The 19,469-nt window shown below is 47.6% G+C and overlaps 1 protein-coding gene across 5 annotated transcripts in view; it reads left to right on the forward strand.

The window, feature by feature from the left end:
- The window catches only part of LOC109853107 (zinc finger homeobox protein 4), a 307,047-nt gene extending 289,266 nt beyond the window's left edge, over window positions 1-17,781 (forward strand). For 4 of the 5 annotated variants that reach the window (XM_020424878.1, XM_020424879.1, XM_020424881.1 and 1 more), the window contains one exon: window positions 14,572-17,781. In XM_020424878.1, coding sequence (XP_020280467.1) covers window positions 14,572-15,266 — 695 coding nt within the window. In that variant the 3' untranslated portion in view covers window positions 15,267-17,781. The remainder of the gene's footprint in view (window positions 1-14,571) is intronic. The other variant, XM_020424882.1, reaches the window with a different exon arrangement.
- Window positions 17,782-19,469: the final 1,688 nt, after the last annotated feature.

The raw sequence follows: 19,469 nt of genomic DNA on the forward strand, positions 1-19,469 counted from the left end.
CCATTCTTCGCGCGAGGAGGAAAGAGAAGGGGCTCGATAGACGGAAAAATCGCCCCCTTTCCACGTACCTGTACGTGTTGCCAGGGGCGGTAATAAAAAATAACCAAGATATACAGCGTAGCCAGCCGTGCCTTCGGGGGCATAACTCCGCTAATGTACCCCACTGAAACCTATTCTCTGCTCCGCTCCTTCCGTTCCCCCCTTCCCCCGTCTCGTCCCTCAGTGCCGTCACGACCCCTTAGACCATCTCGCTGTTAACGCGGCGGAGAGGGCGGCCCTTCGCATTAAGATCTACGCGCCGGGGAGACGCGCGCGATATCCGTAAACTTCCTGCCGCGAGAGATCGCAACGAGCCATCTCTCACGCAGCGCGGAACGCCCACGATCCGCGCGATATTAAGGCCGATCGCACGTATTGCCGCGCTCCGATAAAATTAACTTCGCGCGCTGTTTCGATAAAAATTGACAAAATTAATATAATCTGTAGCCGATGGCTGGTTTTTTTTTTTGTTTTCTTGAATATTCATCGGAAGAATTTTTTTCGAGGAGAAAACGATGGAATCGGGGAAAAAGGCGTGTGCGGGAAAGAGAGACGAGCGCTTGTAACTTGAGCGCGCGCTAGGCTATCTTCTGCCAGAAAGACTTTTCTCACAATGACGCCGGCATTAATTACGGTAAGCGCGTAACTGGAAAGAACGAGGACGCCGCCAGAGGGCTGCGTTGTGCGAAAAGAAGCGGCCGCCGCGGAGTCATAAACGTGAGTTATGTTGCCAGTTAGATAGTTGAATCTCAGTATTCCGTGGCGCGCTTTCGGGTCCGTTAATATCTTCATTACTAAATCATCCTCCCGGTTCTTCTCTTCTTCTTGCGCGTCGCGCGCGCACACACACGCACGCACGTTTCTACCAGCGTAGAGTAGAGAGAGCACGTGTATAAGTAGACCAGACGGCAATTTCTGGATACGGTCCTAAGTACCGCCATTTTCATCCGCGGCACATCTCTCTTTTATATACCGCCACCCGATAAGGTCAATGGCAGAGGCGAAACGTGCAGCTTAGGTTCCTCGCGAGATTTCGCCGCGAGGATCTTCAACCTATCGCTAATAAACCCACTTGCAGTATATTTACAGAGTTGATAATAAAACGAGATATTGCCCACCCTCGTGTGTGTGTGTGTGTGTGTGTGTGTGCGCGCGTGTGTGCGTGTGCGAAGCTTGATATTAAAAATGTGACGTTATCGTCGCGTCGCTGTACACAAAATCTGATTAAACCGGTAAATTCTTCGATTCGCGCGCGAATCTTTTTCCTCGTCGTTAAGACAAACCGCGCACGTACGTTGCTCGAGAATTTTTTGGCGATCCACCTAATCGTGACTCACGTCTTCCTTTCTGACGCGATACACCGAAAAGTCATGACGAACGGACGTGCCACCGCAATGCGAACGACACACGAAAGGAGCGGCGCATTTGAATCGAAAGGAGTCTCTCTCTCTCTCTCTCTCTCCTTCTCTCTCCTTCTCGCGTCTTTCTTTGTTTTTTTTTTTTTGTTTCGAGCTACTGTTGCAAATGCGCTTTCTACCGGGAATTAAACTGGCGACCTTAAATTAAACCGTTCGCATACGGACGGGTCGTAGGGCCCGTCTGACACTCACGATAATTCACGTCGACCCACGTTGACGCGCGAGACGTGTCGCATACAAATGACGAAAATTCGTATGGTCGTTACCTCCGCGTGTAAAACGAACGAAAAAAAAAAAGAAAAGAAAAAAAACGACGCTGCGCACGAACTCGCGAACGAAAATAAAAAAGCGAAGACGAAGCCGGGGAATGTCGTGCGTAATGAATACGGTGCGCGTTTGAAAACGGATGTCTTCGAAGCCTGATGTAAAATTCAATTAACACGTAGTGTAAATAAATGATATCACAGTCCGTCGACGAGGATGACAGACCTCGCGATCTCTTTAAACGGTTTTTTTTTTTTTTTTTTTTCAATATCGTTCAAAGCGCGCGTTGAGCGATCTGTTTGAGCTTACGTGCGCGTCTCGAGTTGCGAACGAGCGGAATCGCCTCGGCGAGCAAATTGAAACTCACTGCGAGGTCTTTTGAGAGTTTATCGCGAAGGGGACTGCGGGATCTCTCTTCCTCGGTCGGAGGAGCAGAAAAGATCGTGTTAACGACGTGCTCGACAATTAACCCCAAGCCGGAAGAGCGGGGAGGACTTTCCGGCGACGAACAAGCTGGGACAATTAATTAATGCCGGCTCGCTCGCTTAATTCGGGGCGCAAACGAGTTGGATCTTTCTCGGCTTTACCTCCTCGGTAGCTTCTCGAGCGCAACCTGTTGCTGCGGCACGAGAGAGGAGAGAAGAGGAGGCGCGACAGAGAGAAGAGAGAGAGAGAAAGAGAGAAAGAGGAAGGAGAAAGGTCGAGGGGGTGTAGGATGCCACGGCGGTGGTCGACTTTGGGGGCGGCGGTGATGCTGCGAGCTGGCAATTAAGCCATCAACCCTTAATGAATGAACTCGCTCGAGCCGAGCCACCGACCCTGCCAACCCCATTAGCTAACTAACCCCGAGTTATTTGCATGTCTGACGGCGAGGGTGAGCGCCGAGATTCGCCGGGACAATTACGAGTGACTTTATGGTCAGGTGCTTAAAGGCTTAAAGCCGACGAGGTCTTAAATGGCCACCTGAAAAATATTGCGAGAGAAAATCGTCACTTTCGTATTGCTTAAATTATCTTGCGCGAGACTTTCCTGACTGAATATCTTTGACGATCGTCTTTTTTTTGCGTGTCACCTCCGATTGATTTTAAGTTTAATTTAACATTTAACGCGCGCCGCGATTGTGCGATCGGAACGATGAGCTCCTCCCGAGCGGAGTTAAGGAGCGTTTAATTAAAACAAGTTGAATCACCCACATCGCTCGTTCTGGCCAATTTCACACACGAACGCACCCCTCGCGACGAGAACGGCTCCGATCTCAAGGCGTGAAAAACCGATGAGATAGTCAAGCTCCTTGACCACGTGGGTCGCCTTATCGGCGAAATGGATCTCAGGACGCACGCCGAACAAATCCCTCCTTCGGCGAGGCCGATGCGTGCGCACCTGCAAACAATCGGGAATGCGCATCGCGAAATTTATGCCTCTCCGAGGGAGAGAAGGGGGGGTGGAGAGAACTGAAGTAAACGCAGGCAACGCTGCCATTTTATGTTAACGCTCGTACGTCCAAGGCGTAAACCAACTTTAAGGGCGTCGAATACACAACGGCGGTTTCCGAGAGTTTTATAACCAATCGTACTGGTTTTTACAGCGCGTTCGCGCGCGCGCGCGCGTATAAGTTCTTAAACCCACGCTATAAAATCCATGCATCTAATAATTTTATAGAAGCTTATTCGATATTTATACTCCCTCGCTCGCGCTCGCGAGCGTATCACCTCGTTCTTGTCGCTGTAATTCTTTTCATTTTTCATTTTTTATTTTTTTTTTTTTGCGTAAAACAAATCGTAAATAACACGAGACAAAACACGAAGAAAAAAATCCTCGCTGAATTCAGATACAAATTACGTGCACAAATTCCCCGGGTGGGTTTGATCGAAAGGCGAATCTCCCCCTATTCAGGCGAGCGAGTGTGTTTTGTACCTGCGGCGGGATCGCGTGTCGAGACGCACTTTGTCCTCCTAACTCCTTATGCCTTATCCAGTCCTTAGCGCGGAAACGCTAATTCGTTGATTATCCTAATGACTGTCAGGGAGTCAGCGGGAAAGAAGCAAAACCACGTGCGCGCGCCATGTAAACCCCCCGGTCTTGATTTATTCCAAGCCGGAGTCTTTGAACGTGCCGCGAACTTCTCGTTACGCGTTACGTTTTACTCGCGATCGTCATTGTTCCCATCGATAAGCCGTTGTTGTGCGCACGCTCGTTCGCGCGACCTTCGATTAATTCACGTGAGACGCGTAACTAGCACGTAACTAATGTGATTTGCGAGCGGATCGGGAAATATGCGCGACCGATTTGCGAAATTAATTGCCAACGACGAGGAGATATATGTTTTTTTTTGCCTCGATCTACAGCGCGTCTTCTAATTAACTTCAAGGTCTCTCTCTCTTTCTCTCTCTCTCTCTCGGTTTCCGAGAGCACTCGGTCGGTCGGTCGGTATTGACCGAATCAATTTGGATCGTTAGGAAACCGCCGCGTAATTCTTGTATAATATTGACCTCTGCCGTTAACTGTTAGAAATTGCAACCTGTGATTTTTTTCTGTCGACCGCGCGTCACATGCGCGCTCGCTTGTTCTTCCAATTACTCCCGTAATGACATAGAGCTGATTGCTCCCGGATTATGTAACGACGCGATATTTTGTACTTTACGACAACACGCGCGTATTTCGTGTAATTTAATTCTCTTTTCTGTTTTACGATTTTAAAGTGCGCGCGTTGCGTAATTTCACTTGTCGTAAATGTAATTACTCCTCTTTCTTTCTCTCTCTCTCTCTCTCTCTCTTTCTAATAATTGATTGTTACGAAGCGAACGTAATAAAGCAGATCCTTCGTGGATTAAACCTAACGAGTTCCGATGAATCTAATAACTATATCAACAAGGCTGTGCGTCTTACAGAGATAGGGTTTCTTAATTCAACGTGACAACCGTAACGCTCCAGTTTCTATCCTCCTCCTTCTTCTCCACCTGTGAACAAGACTCTGACTCGTGTATAACAAATTTATGAGATTATTAAAGATAACGTCTCCGACCTGCGCGCGACCTACGTTGATCAATGAGACTCAACGGGAGCGGCTCGGATTGTCCGATTCTTCTTCTTCAGAATCTCGACGTGTATATATATATACACGCTTCGTTATTTTCTTCTTGAACGATAATAAGGGGTGATAATAAACGCCAGGGTCTTGGATATTAAAATCTCTCTCCTCAGAAGTCCTCGAGTGCCTCTTCGAGAACGGGTGGAAGTGGTACTTCTGGTATTGTTTGCAGGGTCGGCTTGAAATCCTCCTAATTAGAAAATTCTCGTCGCGACCCCGACCGTCGCGTGCGCCTTCTTTCTGAGAGACGGTGAACCTTTTTTATTATACGAGGGCGTAACAAGGGCTTGAGGGGGTGCCTCAGTAATTATTATTCAAATATTTCCCTTTGCCCGAGAGCCGCATTAATATTTACAATACCTTCCGGTCGGCCGACCCTCCTAAGGGCTAAGAGAAAGAACACCGATCGAGGAAAAAAAAGTTCGCGTCTTCTGTTTCACAAAGACGACATTTTTTGGGAAAAACATCGGTTTATAAAAGAGGAAGATTTTTTTCACGAAAATAATCTCGCGATTGCGCCAAACTGTGGACGCGATTAAAGAAAAAAACGCGTCAATTTCTTCACACGCCGGTGTATAATCGTCGTCGCAAGTGCAAGAAACTAAATAGAGACGCTACGTCTAGAAAGAAAGAAAAAATAACTGACACAAAATCAATTAAGACGTACGATCCCGACAGCTGAGCTCAGCGCGCAAGGTCAATCTCCTTTTGCGCGACAGAAAGAGAATTGCCGAGCGACTTTTCCATGCGAGGTACATACCCGGGTCGAGCGCATTAAAGTTGTATCACGTTGCGACGTCCGCGTATAAGTTAGGTTCGCGAGGTGCGCGCATGCATAAGTAGCGAAGAAGCGCGACGTTTATTCGCGAGGAGGTATATGACGAGGATTCCGGCCGCGTCTCTCTGACGCGCGTAACAAGCCGCGCATCGTTGCGCACCGTTACGCGCAACCTAACCCCGTTCCGCGATTCCTCCGCACGATGGAGAAACGAATCTCCCCCCTCCCCCCATCTGTGCTTCTCTCCTAACGATGTGCCAACAAAACGGCGGATAAAGAGACGAAGCGGGAAACGTAAGCAGATCGAGGGCAAAGCTGACGAGCGTTGCACGCGAAGACGGAATAAAAAGGAAGGGTGCTCGGCAGAGGAGAAAGACAAATACGCGCTCGACGAAACGAAATCGTCGGCCAAGAACGACGTCGCTCGACGACGTCGTCTTTTTCTCCTCGTCCTCGAGTAAAGAGAGAGAGAGAGAGAGAGAAAGAGGGAAGGGGTTTTGCCCTCCTTAATTATCAGACTGACAATTATTTTTAACGACTTCGCGATATCTTAACGAGACCTAATCCGCCGACGTGGCGTCCGTTGAAAGGAAGGAGAAGCGCGAGAGAGAGGGAGGACGTACCATAAGGGGTGTCTCCTTACCGCTCCTTTTTAATCCCCGGTTGAAATCTCTTATTACTGTGCTATAACATTCCTGTCTTCGGTTCCTACCCTCCGGAAAGATTCCGAAGGACCTGCTCTTTCTTACGGTTGACTTTGTAACGGCGACACGGATCCGCACCGTGCAATTAGACGGCGAATAATAATAATCTTCGCGGCGAATTGAGATCCGCGACTGTCTTACCCGAGAACCAGGGATTCGTAGCTTTAACGCTCGACAGAATGTCTCTCTTTAATGACGGAGTCAATTTTTTCAGCATCCTTTTATCTGCAATAGTAGACATTAACAAATAATTTCTCTAATAATTTTTTAAATAATAATAGACACTAAACAATTAACAAACAATAAGCAATTCCTCTAATAGATTTTCTTATTTCTTCATTTTTAAGACTGTTCTTCTTTCGGGGGATAAAATGTTTCGTCCGTCTCGGCCGCGTCCCTTTACACGTTTCTAATAAACAAGCCAATCGTCCTCTCCGTGAACTCCGACTGATATCTCCAAGAAGTCGCCAAATACGCTATTACTTCCCGAACGTAACGTAAGGCAACCAACGAGTAGAAGTTCCAGCTGACGGAGAGACGACGCGATCACGCGAGAGCGTCCACTCCCATTATTTTCGATCCCCATTACCGTACGACGTAATCGTCTAATAATTGAAGTGAGGTAATTACAGCGCGATAGGCTACTTCCCACGTCCGGCGCGCCCGGCTCATTAAGTCGTCGCTTAATGATAGTCGCGATCGGTCAAACCCGCCTATGGTCACGATGATGTTGCGTAGTCACAACAACACACTCGGCCGAGAGTCGCATTAGTTTAATCCCGTTTCGTTATTTATCTCTCCGAACTATTACTACTCGCGGTACTCTCTTCCGCGTTAAAACGCAAACCGTCCGATGACACGTCATTAGTCATTCCGAACGGTCTTTCACGGTGTTTGCGCCCGTGAAAGACGCGCGGAAAAAGCCATTTCTGCGCCGCGAATCTCGGCCGTGAAATTTGTTTGTTTGTTTGTTTGTTTTTTTTCTGACCAGAGTTTCCGATCGACGAAATCGCTCCCTAACGAGATATCCGCTAGGGAGGGAGCATAGACTCCGCTGCGTAGGTTTATTGCGCCAGGGTCAACGATGTTCAACTCCGATGCGTATTTATAGAGATAAATACCGAAGTGCTACCGGATACACCGCTGCCTCGAGCCCACTTGTCACACTAAGGATTACTCGCGTTCCCACTGTGAGACCTAGCCTGCGACATGCTTCGCCGACAGGGGCGGATTGAGAGATAAAATAAAACCACGACAAGAAACAACACGCAAATTCCCGCTTCGTCAATCGATACTCCGTCTTTGCGATCGCAAGTTCGATCGATCAATCAAACGTGGCTTCTGGAAGGAAGCTCTCTCGATAAAACCGATTCGGAAACCAATCGGAGCAATCGGCCCGGTGGTATCGCGACTGCCTGAGTGCGGGAGCTGCGAGCGAGGAAAATCTCGAATCCATACTTTCGGATTTTTCCGAGCCCAGTCTCTTTCAATCGAGTTTATCGATTGGAAAAAGCGAACTGAAACGAGCCTCCAATCAGCTCGAAGTGCTTATAAGAACTTCCGATGATTCGAAATCCACATAAAAAAAACTTGTAATCCACACTTTACAATCCGCACGAGAGTGTACTAGAAAAATTCAGCCAGAAAAAGATCCTCTCTACGAAGCTATGGATGGGCTGATCACCCGTCCGAGTCGCAACATTGTCTAAAAAAAACATTTAGAGTTCGCCTATACATTGTGTTTTCCAAAGGGAAAATATTATTATAAATATTATTAATATTTTCTAAAATACTGTTTATATGCAAAGTATAAATGTATTTTTGTATATAAACAAATTTTCCTTTTTTTTTTGTTCGGCAATATTTTGCCGCCCTGGTTTTTATACAATTAATAAATTTCTTTACGAAATAAAAAAAAATACATTAATCGGCAAACAAAAAAACAACAACGCAATTGCTCCGAGAGAGAGAGAGAGAGAGAGAGAGAGAGAGAGAGAGAAAGAGTGAGACAAAAGCGTTCGGTTTCCGCTTGTCATCGACAATGATGAGAGACGAGAGATGATCGATCAAACATTTATACGAGATACCAAGTCTCCGCAAATCCGCCCCTGTCTCTTTGGAGGCCTGCGGTACCCTTCGTGCGCCGGAGTCTCTCTCTCTCTCTCTCTCTCTCTCTGCCGCGGCTCTCCGCATTTAAATAATTAAAGATCCGCCGGGACGGATGGACGTACGGACTCGTATTAATGGGATAATCGAGCGTTCAACGTCGACCGAGAAGCACAGCGGTTGCGGACGGGAGGAGGGAAGGAGGGAAAGCGAGATCGGTGGTGGTGGTGGACGGGTGATAATGATTTTATAGTGAGCTGAACTGTCCGGGGGAGGGGGGTGTGAGACAATTGACTCGATAATACGGGTCTTCCTGCCTGGCACCCGTTGATACCGACGGCGAATCAAGTGCGGACACCCGTGCGGGAGAGAGAGAGAGAGAGAGAGAGAGGGAGAAAGAATCAACGGGAGAAAGAAAGGAGGGAGCGAGGGAGAAAGAGCGAAGGACAAGGATAAATGTTCCGTTCGCTAATGACCCCGGTGCCTCTTTAGGGACGGCTCCTCGACTTAGGCTACCGGTCGAAGACCTCTCCACCTCTTCTTCTTCGTCAGACGAACCGAGGAATCAAGTACCTGACAGCGGACTCCACCTTCTGTGGCTCCCGACGCGTCCTTCCAAGAGGTTTTCGATGCTGCGAGTGACTCGTCACCTGCGCGGCCGCCCGATTGAGACGCGAATCGTATATATACATTGCGTATCGACCGCCCGATCCATATTTCGTTCGAGGCGAAGAAGAAACGCGCGCGAATCAATAATCTCGCGAAACGTCTTCCGGTATGGATGTATCGCGCGCTCGTATCTTTCCTCGTAAAAAAAGTCAAAACGAAAAAAAACGCAATATTGTAAATCATACCCCGCTCTCTCCCATATCGAATGACAGACACAGGTGTCCGGAGGAAACATCTGCTTCCAAAGCCACACACGGATCCCCGTGAGTCTTACGTGCGCGAGATTGTTATCCAACAATACATCCACGTCGTAATCATTTACGCATGATTCGACGGCGACACGTGATCAATTACGAAAGCCGATGTTTTGTTTCTCCATGTACGCGCGCGTCTTCTGAAAACTACCGATTTAATCTCCAACATTTTTATTTTCTCACATAAATCTCGGAGACGGAGAAGATTTTGTTTCATTCGAGGAAAGGTGAAAATCAACTCCGTAATCCCCCGGAGTCGGCGATAAAAAGAATTCGGAATAAAAGAAGAACGGAGGAGGAGGCATCTCTTCGCTTTCGCGTGCGGAGAGCGAGGGCAAAAAAAATAGCCCTGGGACACGTCAATAATTAATTAGCGGAATTTATCGATACATCGACGCCGTTATCTTGTCCGATACGCGTACGAAGCGATTTCGTGGCCGAGCCGCGAGATAAGCCGTCGTCAATTTACTTCGGGTCCGCCTCGTTCGCGTGGAAATTACGACTTCCTCGTGATCCCCAACATCCAACATTTTCTAAGGAAGAGGCGAGGCGGGGGAGGGGGCTGGGGAAACGGCGCTTACGCCGAAACATCGCCCAGGTATTAAAACCTTCGGCCGGATGAGCAGGTGACTCGGGACAGTCCGAATCGACATTTAGTGTCCGCGCGCATTCGATTGTTGGCCACAAAAAACGCACCGAACATTTATTCCTCGCATCCCCCGTTATATATTTTATATTTCGCGCGATAAAAATAATTTCAAAAGTTGTAAAGTGGGGATTTTTTTCTCTCACACACACGCGCAGCGAAATTCTCGCGTCGTGTCGTTCTTTGAAAAATAAATAATGTAATTGAATTTTTCATTTTTCTTTTTTTTTTCGTCGATAACAATTCTCCCGATTGTTCCTTATCTGGCGTTCGGGACGTGTTCCCGACCGTTTAAGTGTAAAAAACGTCGTAAATCACTCACACAGTGTCATATGAATTAAACAAAATAAATCGGATAAGTTATGGCGCGTTGTTTCCACGCCACTTCCCAGAAACATCTCCTCGCCGTGAGTTAATTACACAAGAGTGGTTATCGCGATTCTCCGAATATGGCCCGAGGGGGGGCGAAGTACCAGGCGTCGTAGCTTACCTCCCGGCCGTCACTTTAATCGGGATTGACCTGTTTTTAACGAAGCCCCAACGCTCGCCGCGCGACCGAGAACCGAGCGCTTGATCCTGCACGGGACACGATTTCGACTCGGGTCCTCCTCCTCCCAACACGTTGGGCCTTGACGTCTCAAGCGGGGCGGGAGAGACGGTCGCATCGGGAGAGATAACAAAATTAGCCCGGTCGCTAATTTATTTCCTAATTCCCGCGCGAGCGGAGGTGTGAAACAGTCGTTCCGGGCCATGGTATCCACGATAACGGGTCCGGAGATGGGGGAATAAAAAGAGGAAAGAGGATTCCTTCTCGTACGTGGTCGGCGCGCGCGAGAGAGGAAAAGAGAGAGGCGCGAAAACGAGGAGGATGGTAAAGAGGAAGAGAAAAAGAAAGAGAGACAGAGAGAAGGACACCGAGAAAGCGCGGGAAAGGTAGACAAACGGTGAACGAGAGAGAGAGAGAGAGAATGAGAGAAAAAGAGAGAGAAAGAAGGAGGCGAAGCGGAGAGATAATGCGAAGGCAGGAATGCACGCCCACGTTCACGACGTGTTTTCCTATGTACGTGTGCGGTGGTCACCACGTGAGAAACGCGCTAGCACGCACACGTGGAATGCACCGTTGTGCATACTTCGCGTAACGGGCAGTTATGGACTCTCTCCGCGTCGATCCTCACCGCGTGTGCGAGCTCCCCTCCGAGAGATCATCCTCTCGCGAGGATGAATTCGCCCGAGCTGACGGATCGAGCTTCTCTCGCGCGCGCGCGATGCATGTCTCGCAAAATCATTAAAAATTCCACGTTAAATCTCGAATCGTCGTTTGATCAGCAAAACGGCGAACGGAATTCTCTCCGTTTGAAATTTGGCACGGAAAATGAACGATCGCGTTTGTTACCTCGATACGAGCGATATCGCGTCGACTTTCTTTCTCGATCGCCATAGCTTGGCGACGCGCGTCTCTCTCCAGAATCGAACTTCCGAAGACGTCAACGCGCACGCCGTGATTCGCAAGCGAGTAGAAGGGCAATGACGAGGAACATTCTCTCCCGTAATCGCGAAACGATTGTCGCCCGTCGTGACAACACGCATGACGAATTACATTTTTCCGCGCGCGCTCGCCTCCGCCGAGGTGCAGCCGTTAAAATTCCTGAACGCGTTAACTAACGACGTTCTTCCCGACGATTGTTTTGTTCCTCGAATGCGAGTTTATGGTTGCCGGGGAATATATATATACAGACTTATATACTTATATACTTCTACTTTCTTGCCAGCGGAGAGTGTCCACGGTGTATTGGGTCTGACACGGAAACTCGCTCGTAAATTCCCGCCGAACAAATTTCCAGCATATGTCGCGACAATCTTAAAGTCAGCGGTTCTCATATCCGAGAAGGATCCGAGAAAGAAGAAGAATCCAAAGAAGAGCTCTCTGTCTCTCTTTTTAAAATATTTTCGCAACAATTAAATAAAAAAGATCGTGACACACACACGGAGAAGTGTCGTTTCCACACTTGAGCGTTTCTCAAACATTTTCCATCTCTCAATTCGCAATTTGAGAAGCGTAACAGTTGCGGGAGCAAATATAAAGATTTATCTTCAAGTCGCAAACTGCGGAGCGAAAATTCGCGCGCGCTTGTTTCAACAGGGTGATGTTTGCGCGATTGAGCATCGTATAAATGTGCTCTATTAGTATCACGGTCAGAATAATTCCCAGCGCAAAGGATTAAAGTGAAATTAAATAATGAGCGCGATGACGATCACTGGGGACTTGGGAGCGGCCGGCAATCAGAATCTCTCTCGCGCGCGCGCGGTCACACACATTTAAACAAAAACACACATCGCGACGTGTTACCGAAGCACTACTATCTCAATCCGTACGCAAATGAGCCCCTCCGCGAGAAGACCGGGAGAGGGAGAAGAGAGACACGAAAGTGACACGAGCGTGTTGTTTGCGAGCGTGTGCGTGCGTGCGTCCCGTCTTATACACGCGCACACAACACGAGCTTTGTTGACTCGGAGGAGGTGTCGTCAGGGGAAAGGGAGGACGAATCAAAGCCACTCAAAGAAATAACCAGTGCTCATTAAGAGTAATAATCCCTCTCCTCGACTCGTTCCGATTGTTTCAAGGGTGTCACACGGGATCGTCCAGCTGCGACTCTACGCGCGCTCGTTCTTTTAACGATCTTCTTTTTATTATATTACACATACATGCATATATATCTCTTCGCTCCGACACACTCTCTCGCGCCGGTGACGAGTATCGGCGATAACCTTGAAAGGAAGAGAGTCTATCGTCCGAGAAATCGCACGGGCGATACAGTTCGCCGGTGCGAAATAATAAAAATGTCATTATCATCAGGAGTTCTGGAAATCGATCGAGCGTTATCACGAAAAATAAACGAGAGAAATGGTTTCCGAACGGTTCGCTCGCACGCGGGGAGAAAGGGGGGATTAGAACGAAGCCTCGGCGTGAGATTATTTTTCGAGGCGCGAAACGATAGTTTAATTCCACAATAATGCCCGTCGTTCGCGCACGCGTTATTTGCGACGCGACGGTCATTATTCAGCCGATTATATCAAACAACAAGAAGAAGAGCGAGAGTCTTACCTCCGCGGAGGACAAGCGAGCCCGTGGACTACACTCGCGGTAATGAATTTGCTACATTCCCGTGAACGTTACGCGCAAAGTCCGTAAGACGAGAGAGAGAGAGAGAGAAAAAGAGAGATCGCACGCAGAGAAGAGCGACCAGAACTATACACCGTGGCCAATGTTGTTGCGCTAATCCCCCATTTATCCGTAACACTTTTCCCCCTTCTTTACTGCACAGTGCCTCCACTTTCCAAGAAGGGCCCTTTCGATGGCAGGGCATAAAAACGCGGATTATTTGCTCGCTCGATCGAGGTAAACCATAATCCACGTGAGGGAACGAGGAAATCTCGAGGAGAGAACGAGAAGGACAGAGAGAGAAAGAGAGAGAGAGAAGTGTTAGTCAAACAGTGGACACTGCCGTGCGTGTGTCCAGGGGTTCTCATTACGAGAGAACCGGGCGCGAACGGAGTTCCTGGCACGTCGTCTAATAACTATCAATTCCACGCCGACGTTGAGAGACGAACCGGAGGAACGGGCGAGAGAGGGAGAGAGAGAGAAAGTTCTCGTCGCTCCTCGTCTTCCTCGCGACCCACCAACTCTGATAATTACAGCCGAGCGTCCAGCGAATGGGCAGGGGTATCATTAACACTTCCTGCCTCGTAACGACTCCTCATCTGATACACGATACGCGCGATATAACCGTACGCGTCACTGCATAAACCTGTCAACCCACCTAATCGACGTCGGGAACTACGACGCGATCCCGCGTGTCCTTCTCTCTCGCGCGCGCGCGCGCGGATCCGCTGTTGGATGTTAATTCGATAAAACGCATTTCGCACCTTCCATCGCGCCTCCTCCACCTCCTCAACTTCCACGCGATTAAATAAAAAATAAAAACTAGCAAAAATAACCTCGTTCCTCGCGGCGCGCGATCTTGAAAATTAGAATTAATCATTCGCCGGGGCGAACATCAGAAGCCTTTCGATAGAAACGGTCAGTTCGGGCGATCCGGACCCGCAGGAATTATCCCGTCAATGCGCATCGGCCCGCGGGCCAGCTAATAACTACCAATTTACCTGTCTCGCTCCGGCAAAAACAGGTTCCGCATAAATTCTCCCCCGGTTATCGCGGGGAGAGATGCTATTATGACAACTAAGTTGGCACAAATCAATTACGCGCGAATGCGAACTCTCGCTCGCTCGCTTATCGCTCAAAATATTCTTTCGCAAAGCAGAACTCTAGATGTTGGGGGGGGGGGGAAACGCGTGACGTTTGTTCGCAAATTGCTCTTTGCTCGTTGCGAAAGTAGAAGAATCTAATCCTAATTTTAATCCCGTATGTGTTTTGTGCGTGTGTACGTTGATTGCTTTGAGAAACAGTGTAAGTTCAGTTTCGAGGAGCGGCGTAATTATCATACCGCGATTTGCGAAACTGAACTGACACAAAGTCGGTTTGCCATTCAAGACCTGAACGAGTGTGTGTCTCTGCTCTAACGAGGACCGATCACGATTTGCTTTCAGTAGCGGCTGCGGGCTTGAGCGGTGGCCTATTGGGGAGCGGTCTGATGTCGTTGCAAGTGGAGGGTGGCGCGCAGGTGCAGGTGCCGCGGGCCCTGATGCAGGCGTTCCTGCAGCAAGACCCGAATCATCCGGGTCTGGAGACGGTGCGTCTGCCGCCATCGTGCGACGAGAACGGACCGACGCCGCAGCATTGTCGCGAGGTCGAGACCGAGTTGTGCCTCGTGTGCCGCCGTTGCGTACGAGCGTATCCGCAGGAGTCAACGCTGCTGGCGCATCAGCGCTCCTGCTACCTGGGCAATCAGCAGCGTCGCGGCGCCCTGCGTCTCGTGCAGGCGCGCTACGCGTGCTCGCTGTGCGAGCCTGGCGTGCCGACGCGCACCTACGCCACCGTGACCGAGTGGCGTCGTCACGCCGAGACGTTGCAGCATCGCGCGCGTCTCGAATCAGCGCAGGAGCGGCAGCAGCAGCAGCAACAGTTTGACGGGGGCGCGCAATCCGGCGAGGAAACGAACCCGCTCACCAACGAAATGGAGGACGTCGTTAATCAGATCACCCTACTGGCTCGCGCGGCCGCCGAGAGCACGACCGGTCAGCCACAGGCCAACGAGAGGACCGGTCAGGACAACAACAATGGACCCGACGCCAAGCGGCAGAAACTGGTGCAGGAGGTCGCGGCCCTCGCCGGTGCGCGTTAAACGCCAAGTGATTACAAGTTCTGGGGGGGTTGGTCTGTCGTTTCTTCTGAACAGACGGTCAAGATGCGCACACAGGGATCACCGAAATAAGCCAGTGGCAGGAGGAGGGAGAAGGAGGTACTGAAGACGAGTGTAAATGAAAGAGACCGAGAACCGATGGGCGTCGCTTGAGAAGGTCGGAGTCGAGGACGTCGCAGTGGACGAGCCAATGTTCCTAACTCGGCGATAGACGGGCAGCATGGGTGCCTCACTTCTTCAATGAAGCACCCCGCTGGGGCGGCCTGCCCTAAGGCGGTGGCAAGAGGGCAGGAAGGGATACCACGACGATCCATTGAGAATCGTCGATTCTTTCTCTTAATTTTTCGTCGTTTGTGCACCGCCATTATCGCGCACCTATCGCCATTCACTTCACCTTTCTGCTTTCTGGCCCCCGCCTTCCCCCCGATTCGCCCTATTATTTTTGTAATGCGAATCCCGCGCAGCGCGTGCCGTGAAGTTGCGCGCTCTCCAAAGTTCCTCTCGTAGCACGAAAGAAAAAAAATTAATAAAAAAAAAATTGTGAAAGAAGAAAAGAGTGGCAATGGACAGAGAAAGAGAGAGAGACTCGATAAAGACGAGGTGTCTAGGTGGAAATCGCCCGGGGAGAAATCACTCACCTTGGTCAAGCCAGCAACCTGGTCGAGCCGATCGGGATCTTCTGGGGCCGCGTCTCTCGGGGGCGCGTGTAATCGGAGTGATATGCGCGCGGTAACATTTTGCACAGGAGACGGAGAATTACGGAGAATTTCCGGAAGGGAAAAAAGTGGCGTCGTGCGACGCGAAAAAAAAACGACGCGCGTCGAGGTGGGCTAACTTAAACGTTCCTATGTAAAGTAATAATAAAAGATTTAAAGCAGAGTTACTAAGAGAGAAAAAAAAAAGAAAGAGAAACGGAAGGAGAATACAAGCGGACGCTGGTTGTTTGTAGACGCGGCGTTGTGTAGGGTAGACGATGATGCGCGGCGCGCGAAACTTAAAAACGCCGCCATCGTTACGAATACGTACGTACATATTCATATATATATATACACATACATCTATATATATATTTAAATATATATATATAGATATCTGACTGTCTCTCTCTATCACTCTCTTTCTCGTTTTGACGCGCGTGTGCACGTGGCTTTCCACGGACCTGTGTGTGTGCGTGTGTATGTGTGCGCATGCGTGCGTATGTGTCGCGAATTGTTCAGCGACTTCGACGGCGATCGTGGAAAAAGTATTTCAAAAAAATAAAAAAACACAAACGCCCTCGCGCGCTTTGCAAAATTGAGATATATCCGCGATTTTTGGAAAAATTCATACAAGTCAAACGTATATATATATATATACACACACACACACACACACATACATACATAACTACACAATCTTTCTCTGCCACTTTCTCACTCAAAACATCTCACGTACACAAACACATCCCACACATACGCGCATTGTACACGTACATACACACTGGGCTCGGCACGTACGTTTTTTTAACGTTTTTTATTTTCTGTAATTTGATAAAAGAAACAAACAAGGTATAAAACGTAACGTAGATGGCGGACGGAAGGGAAAACGACGGTGTACAAGGTGGTAAAGAAAAAACACCCCCGATGCCCGTCACTGACACGATTTCGCGTGCGCGAACGAGCAAGACCCAGAAACATGGTTCCTATATTTAATGAATTATATTTATTAACGCTAAAGAAATGAGACTAGTAATAACGTTAACGATAATAATGATACTATTAATTATAATAATAAGTAATAATAATTATAGTAATAATAATGATAGTAATAACAATAGGTATTAGAGAAAATGTCGGTAGCTGTAAACGATTATCTCGCTAAGCAACGCTCGATGATCGAAAATAAACGATCAACACACACATCGACGCTCGGGGGGGGGAGGGGGATGATGGCCCGGCACCACCGTCGAAGGGACAGATTTGTGTAATTTCTGCGTTCTCCGATCTCTCTCTTCTTCGAACAAATGAAACAAATCGAACAACGTATACGCGCAACATTATTTAAAACATTTGGAGGAAAAATATAAATACACAAAATATAAAAACATAAGAGACATTTTAACATTTTTTTATCAGACGGATAAAATCGAGACTTGATTTTAACGCGATCATAATAAAAAATTTTGACACCTTCTCCAGGAGAATTAAAGAAGAAATTACTTTAAAGAGCAAAAATAGTAAAGAGACACATGTCGAGGAAGAGGGAGAAAGGAAACGCGAAGAAGGAATCGCGTGAGACGACCGTGAACGACAAAGAATTCACTATTAGTTGTTAAGTTACGAGGAAAAAAAAATTACGATTAATAAACTTACATAGGAATATATAAAAAGAGGGAAACGGAGGTACATGCGCGTCGATTGAGACGGCACACAGACACAAAACTAAACACACGCACTTTACATATATAGGTATACATACAGAAAAAAAAGAAGTATATATATATAAATAAAAAAAAATGAAGTGAATAAATAAGAAAATATATATATATATTTAAGTAGATAAATATATATATACATATATAAATAAATATATATATATATGATGTTGTGACGTACTAGAGAAGTCCTCTTGCGCGGGTACTATCCGGAACGGTGACGTGTGTCTACACGCGTACGTACGTCGTGTTCCTCGCTCTAGCAAACTCAGCTCTAGGGCGCTTACGAAGAAAACAAAAAAAAAATAAAAAATAAAAAAACAAAAACAAAAACGAAAGTTCGCGCTTACATATAATTGCGGCGCGTATGCGAAAGGCTGCGGAATGCCGGAAGTGCCACCGGAAGTGCAAAGAGAAGAAGATGCCGCGGCGTTTTACGTGCCGCAGTCTTAAATTCACGCGAATCATTAGATTTAAAACAAAAAAAAAGAAAAAAAAGGGTATACCGGGGTTTTTGGAAAAAATAGGGACGTCGCGTGGGTTAAAAGGAAAGAGCGATACGAAAAGGGGGGGTGGGAGGGAGGGAGGGAGGGCTCGCCGGATACGTATAGATAATAGATCGACGAATTTTCGTTTCTAAGGGACGGGGGTGGGGCGTTTGAGGATTCGGAAATGTTGTGAACACACACGTCGTGGTCGTTCAGATCAAACGAAAAAAAAAAAAAAAAGAAAAAACGCGAAGTAATAACTATATTTGTAAGGTAACTAAGCAACTCGAGGTTCCTGTCTGCAAAAGATGCTTTTTCTAACGTAAACACGTTGGTAACGACGATTATTACTATTATATTTGAATTATTATTATTATGATTATATAGATTACGATATTATATTTACATGTATATGTGGTCATGTGTATTGATTATTATCTATATAAACGTTACAGCGTTTTTGAACTATAGCGTACATTTAACACCGGTACACGTTCCAAAAGGTACACGCAGCACACACATAGACACACACACACACACGAACACAAACACTGTTAAAAAAAAAAAAAAAAAAAAAAAACGTCAAATCGATTCGCTATTTGTCGAAATTCTCAGTCTTTACTCTAACCGGCACGATCCACCTTTACAGGACGTACCGGGGGAAGAAAAAAAAACCAACCTAAAGCGGAATCTCATCTCTCTTGAACCGATACCTCGCAAAATAACCGATACCTCGCAAAATAAAACTAGATAAATTATTCGGGCGCGATTGTTTGAATCTTGTTTAGAATTTAAATTGAAGCGATCGTCGCGAAATCGCGAGCACACGCGCGCGCGCGCGCGAATCTGTCTTCGTTGTGAATGGCAAAACCACCCACTTTTATCACTACCACTATGTAGCACGAGGCAAGATGTTCCAAAAAAAAAAAAACCAGCGCCACGACGCCTGAAAAAAAACGCGCCGAGACGCTAAGACTGCGAGAGAGCGAAATTTATTTCCCTGTGCCGTGTTTTTTCCTACGTGTAGTCATAGAAAAGCGAAGAAAAAAAACTGCACTTGAACGCACAATTTAGATGCGCGCTTCGATACGGTATTACCCAACGCGATCTTAGTTTTTCGAATTCGTTCGCAAACGAGGAAGGACGACGCGTTGTTGTCGCGTGTGGATTGTAATCAAACACCATACCAAGCAAACAAGACACACACACGTACACACAGAACACACACATACATACACACGTACACACAGCACACACACACAAAGATCGAATTTTGTGTACGAC

This window comes from Pseudomyrmex gracilis, unplaced genomic scaffold (genome assembly GCF_002006095.1).
Source record: "Pseudomyrmex gracilis isolate BER0280 unplaced genomic scaffold, ASM200609v1 scaffold_43, whole genome shotgun sequence".
NCBI lineage: Eukaryota > Metazoa > Arthropoda > Insecta > Hymenoptera > Formicidae > Pseudomyrmex > Pseudomyrmex gracilis.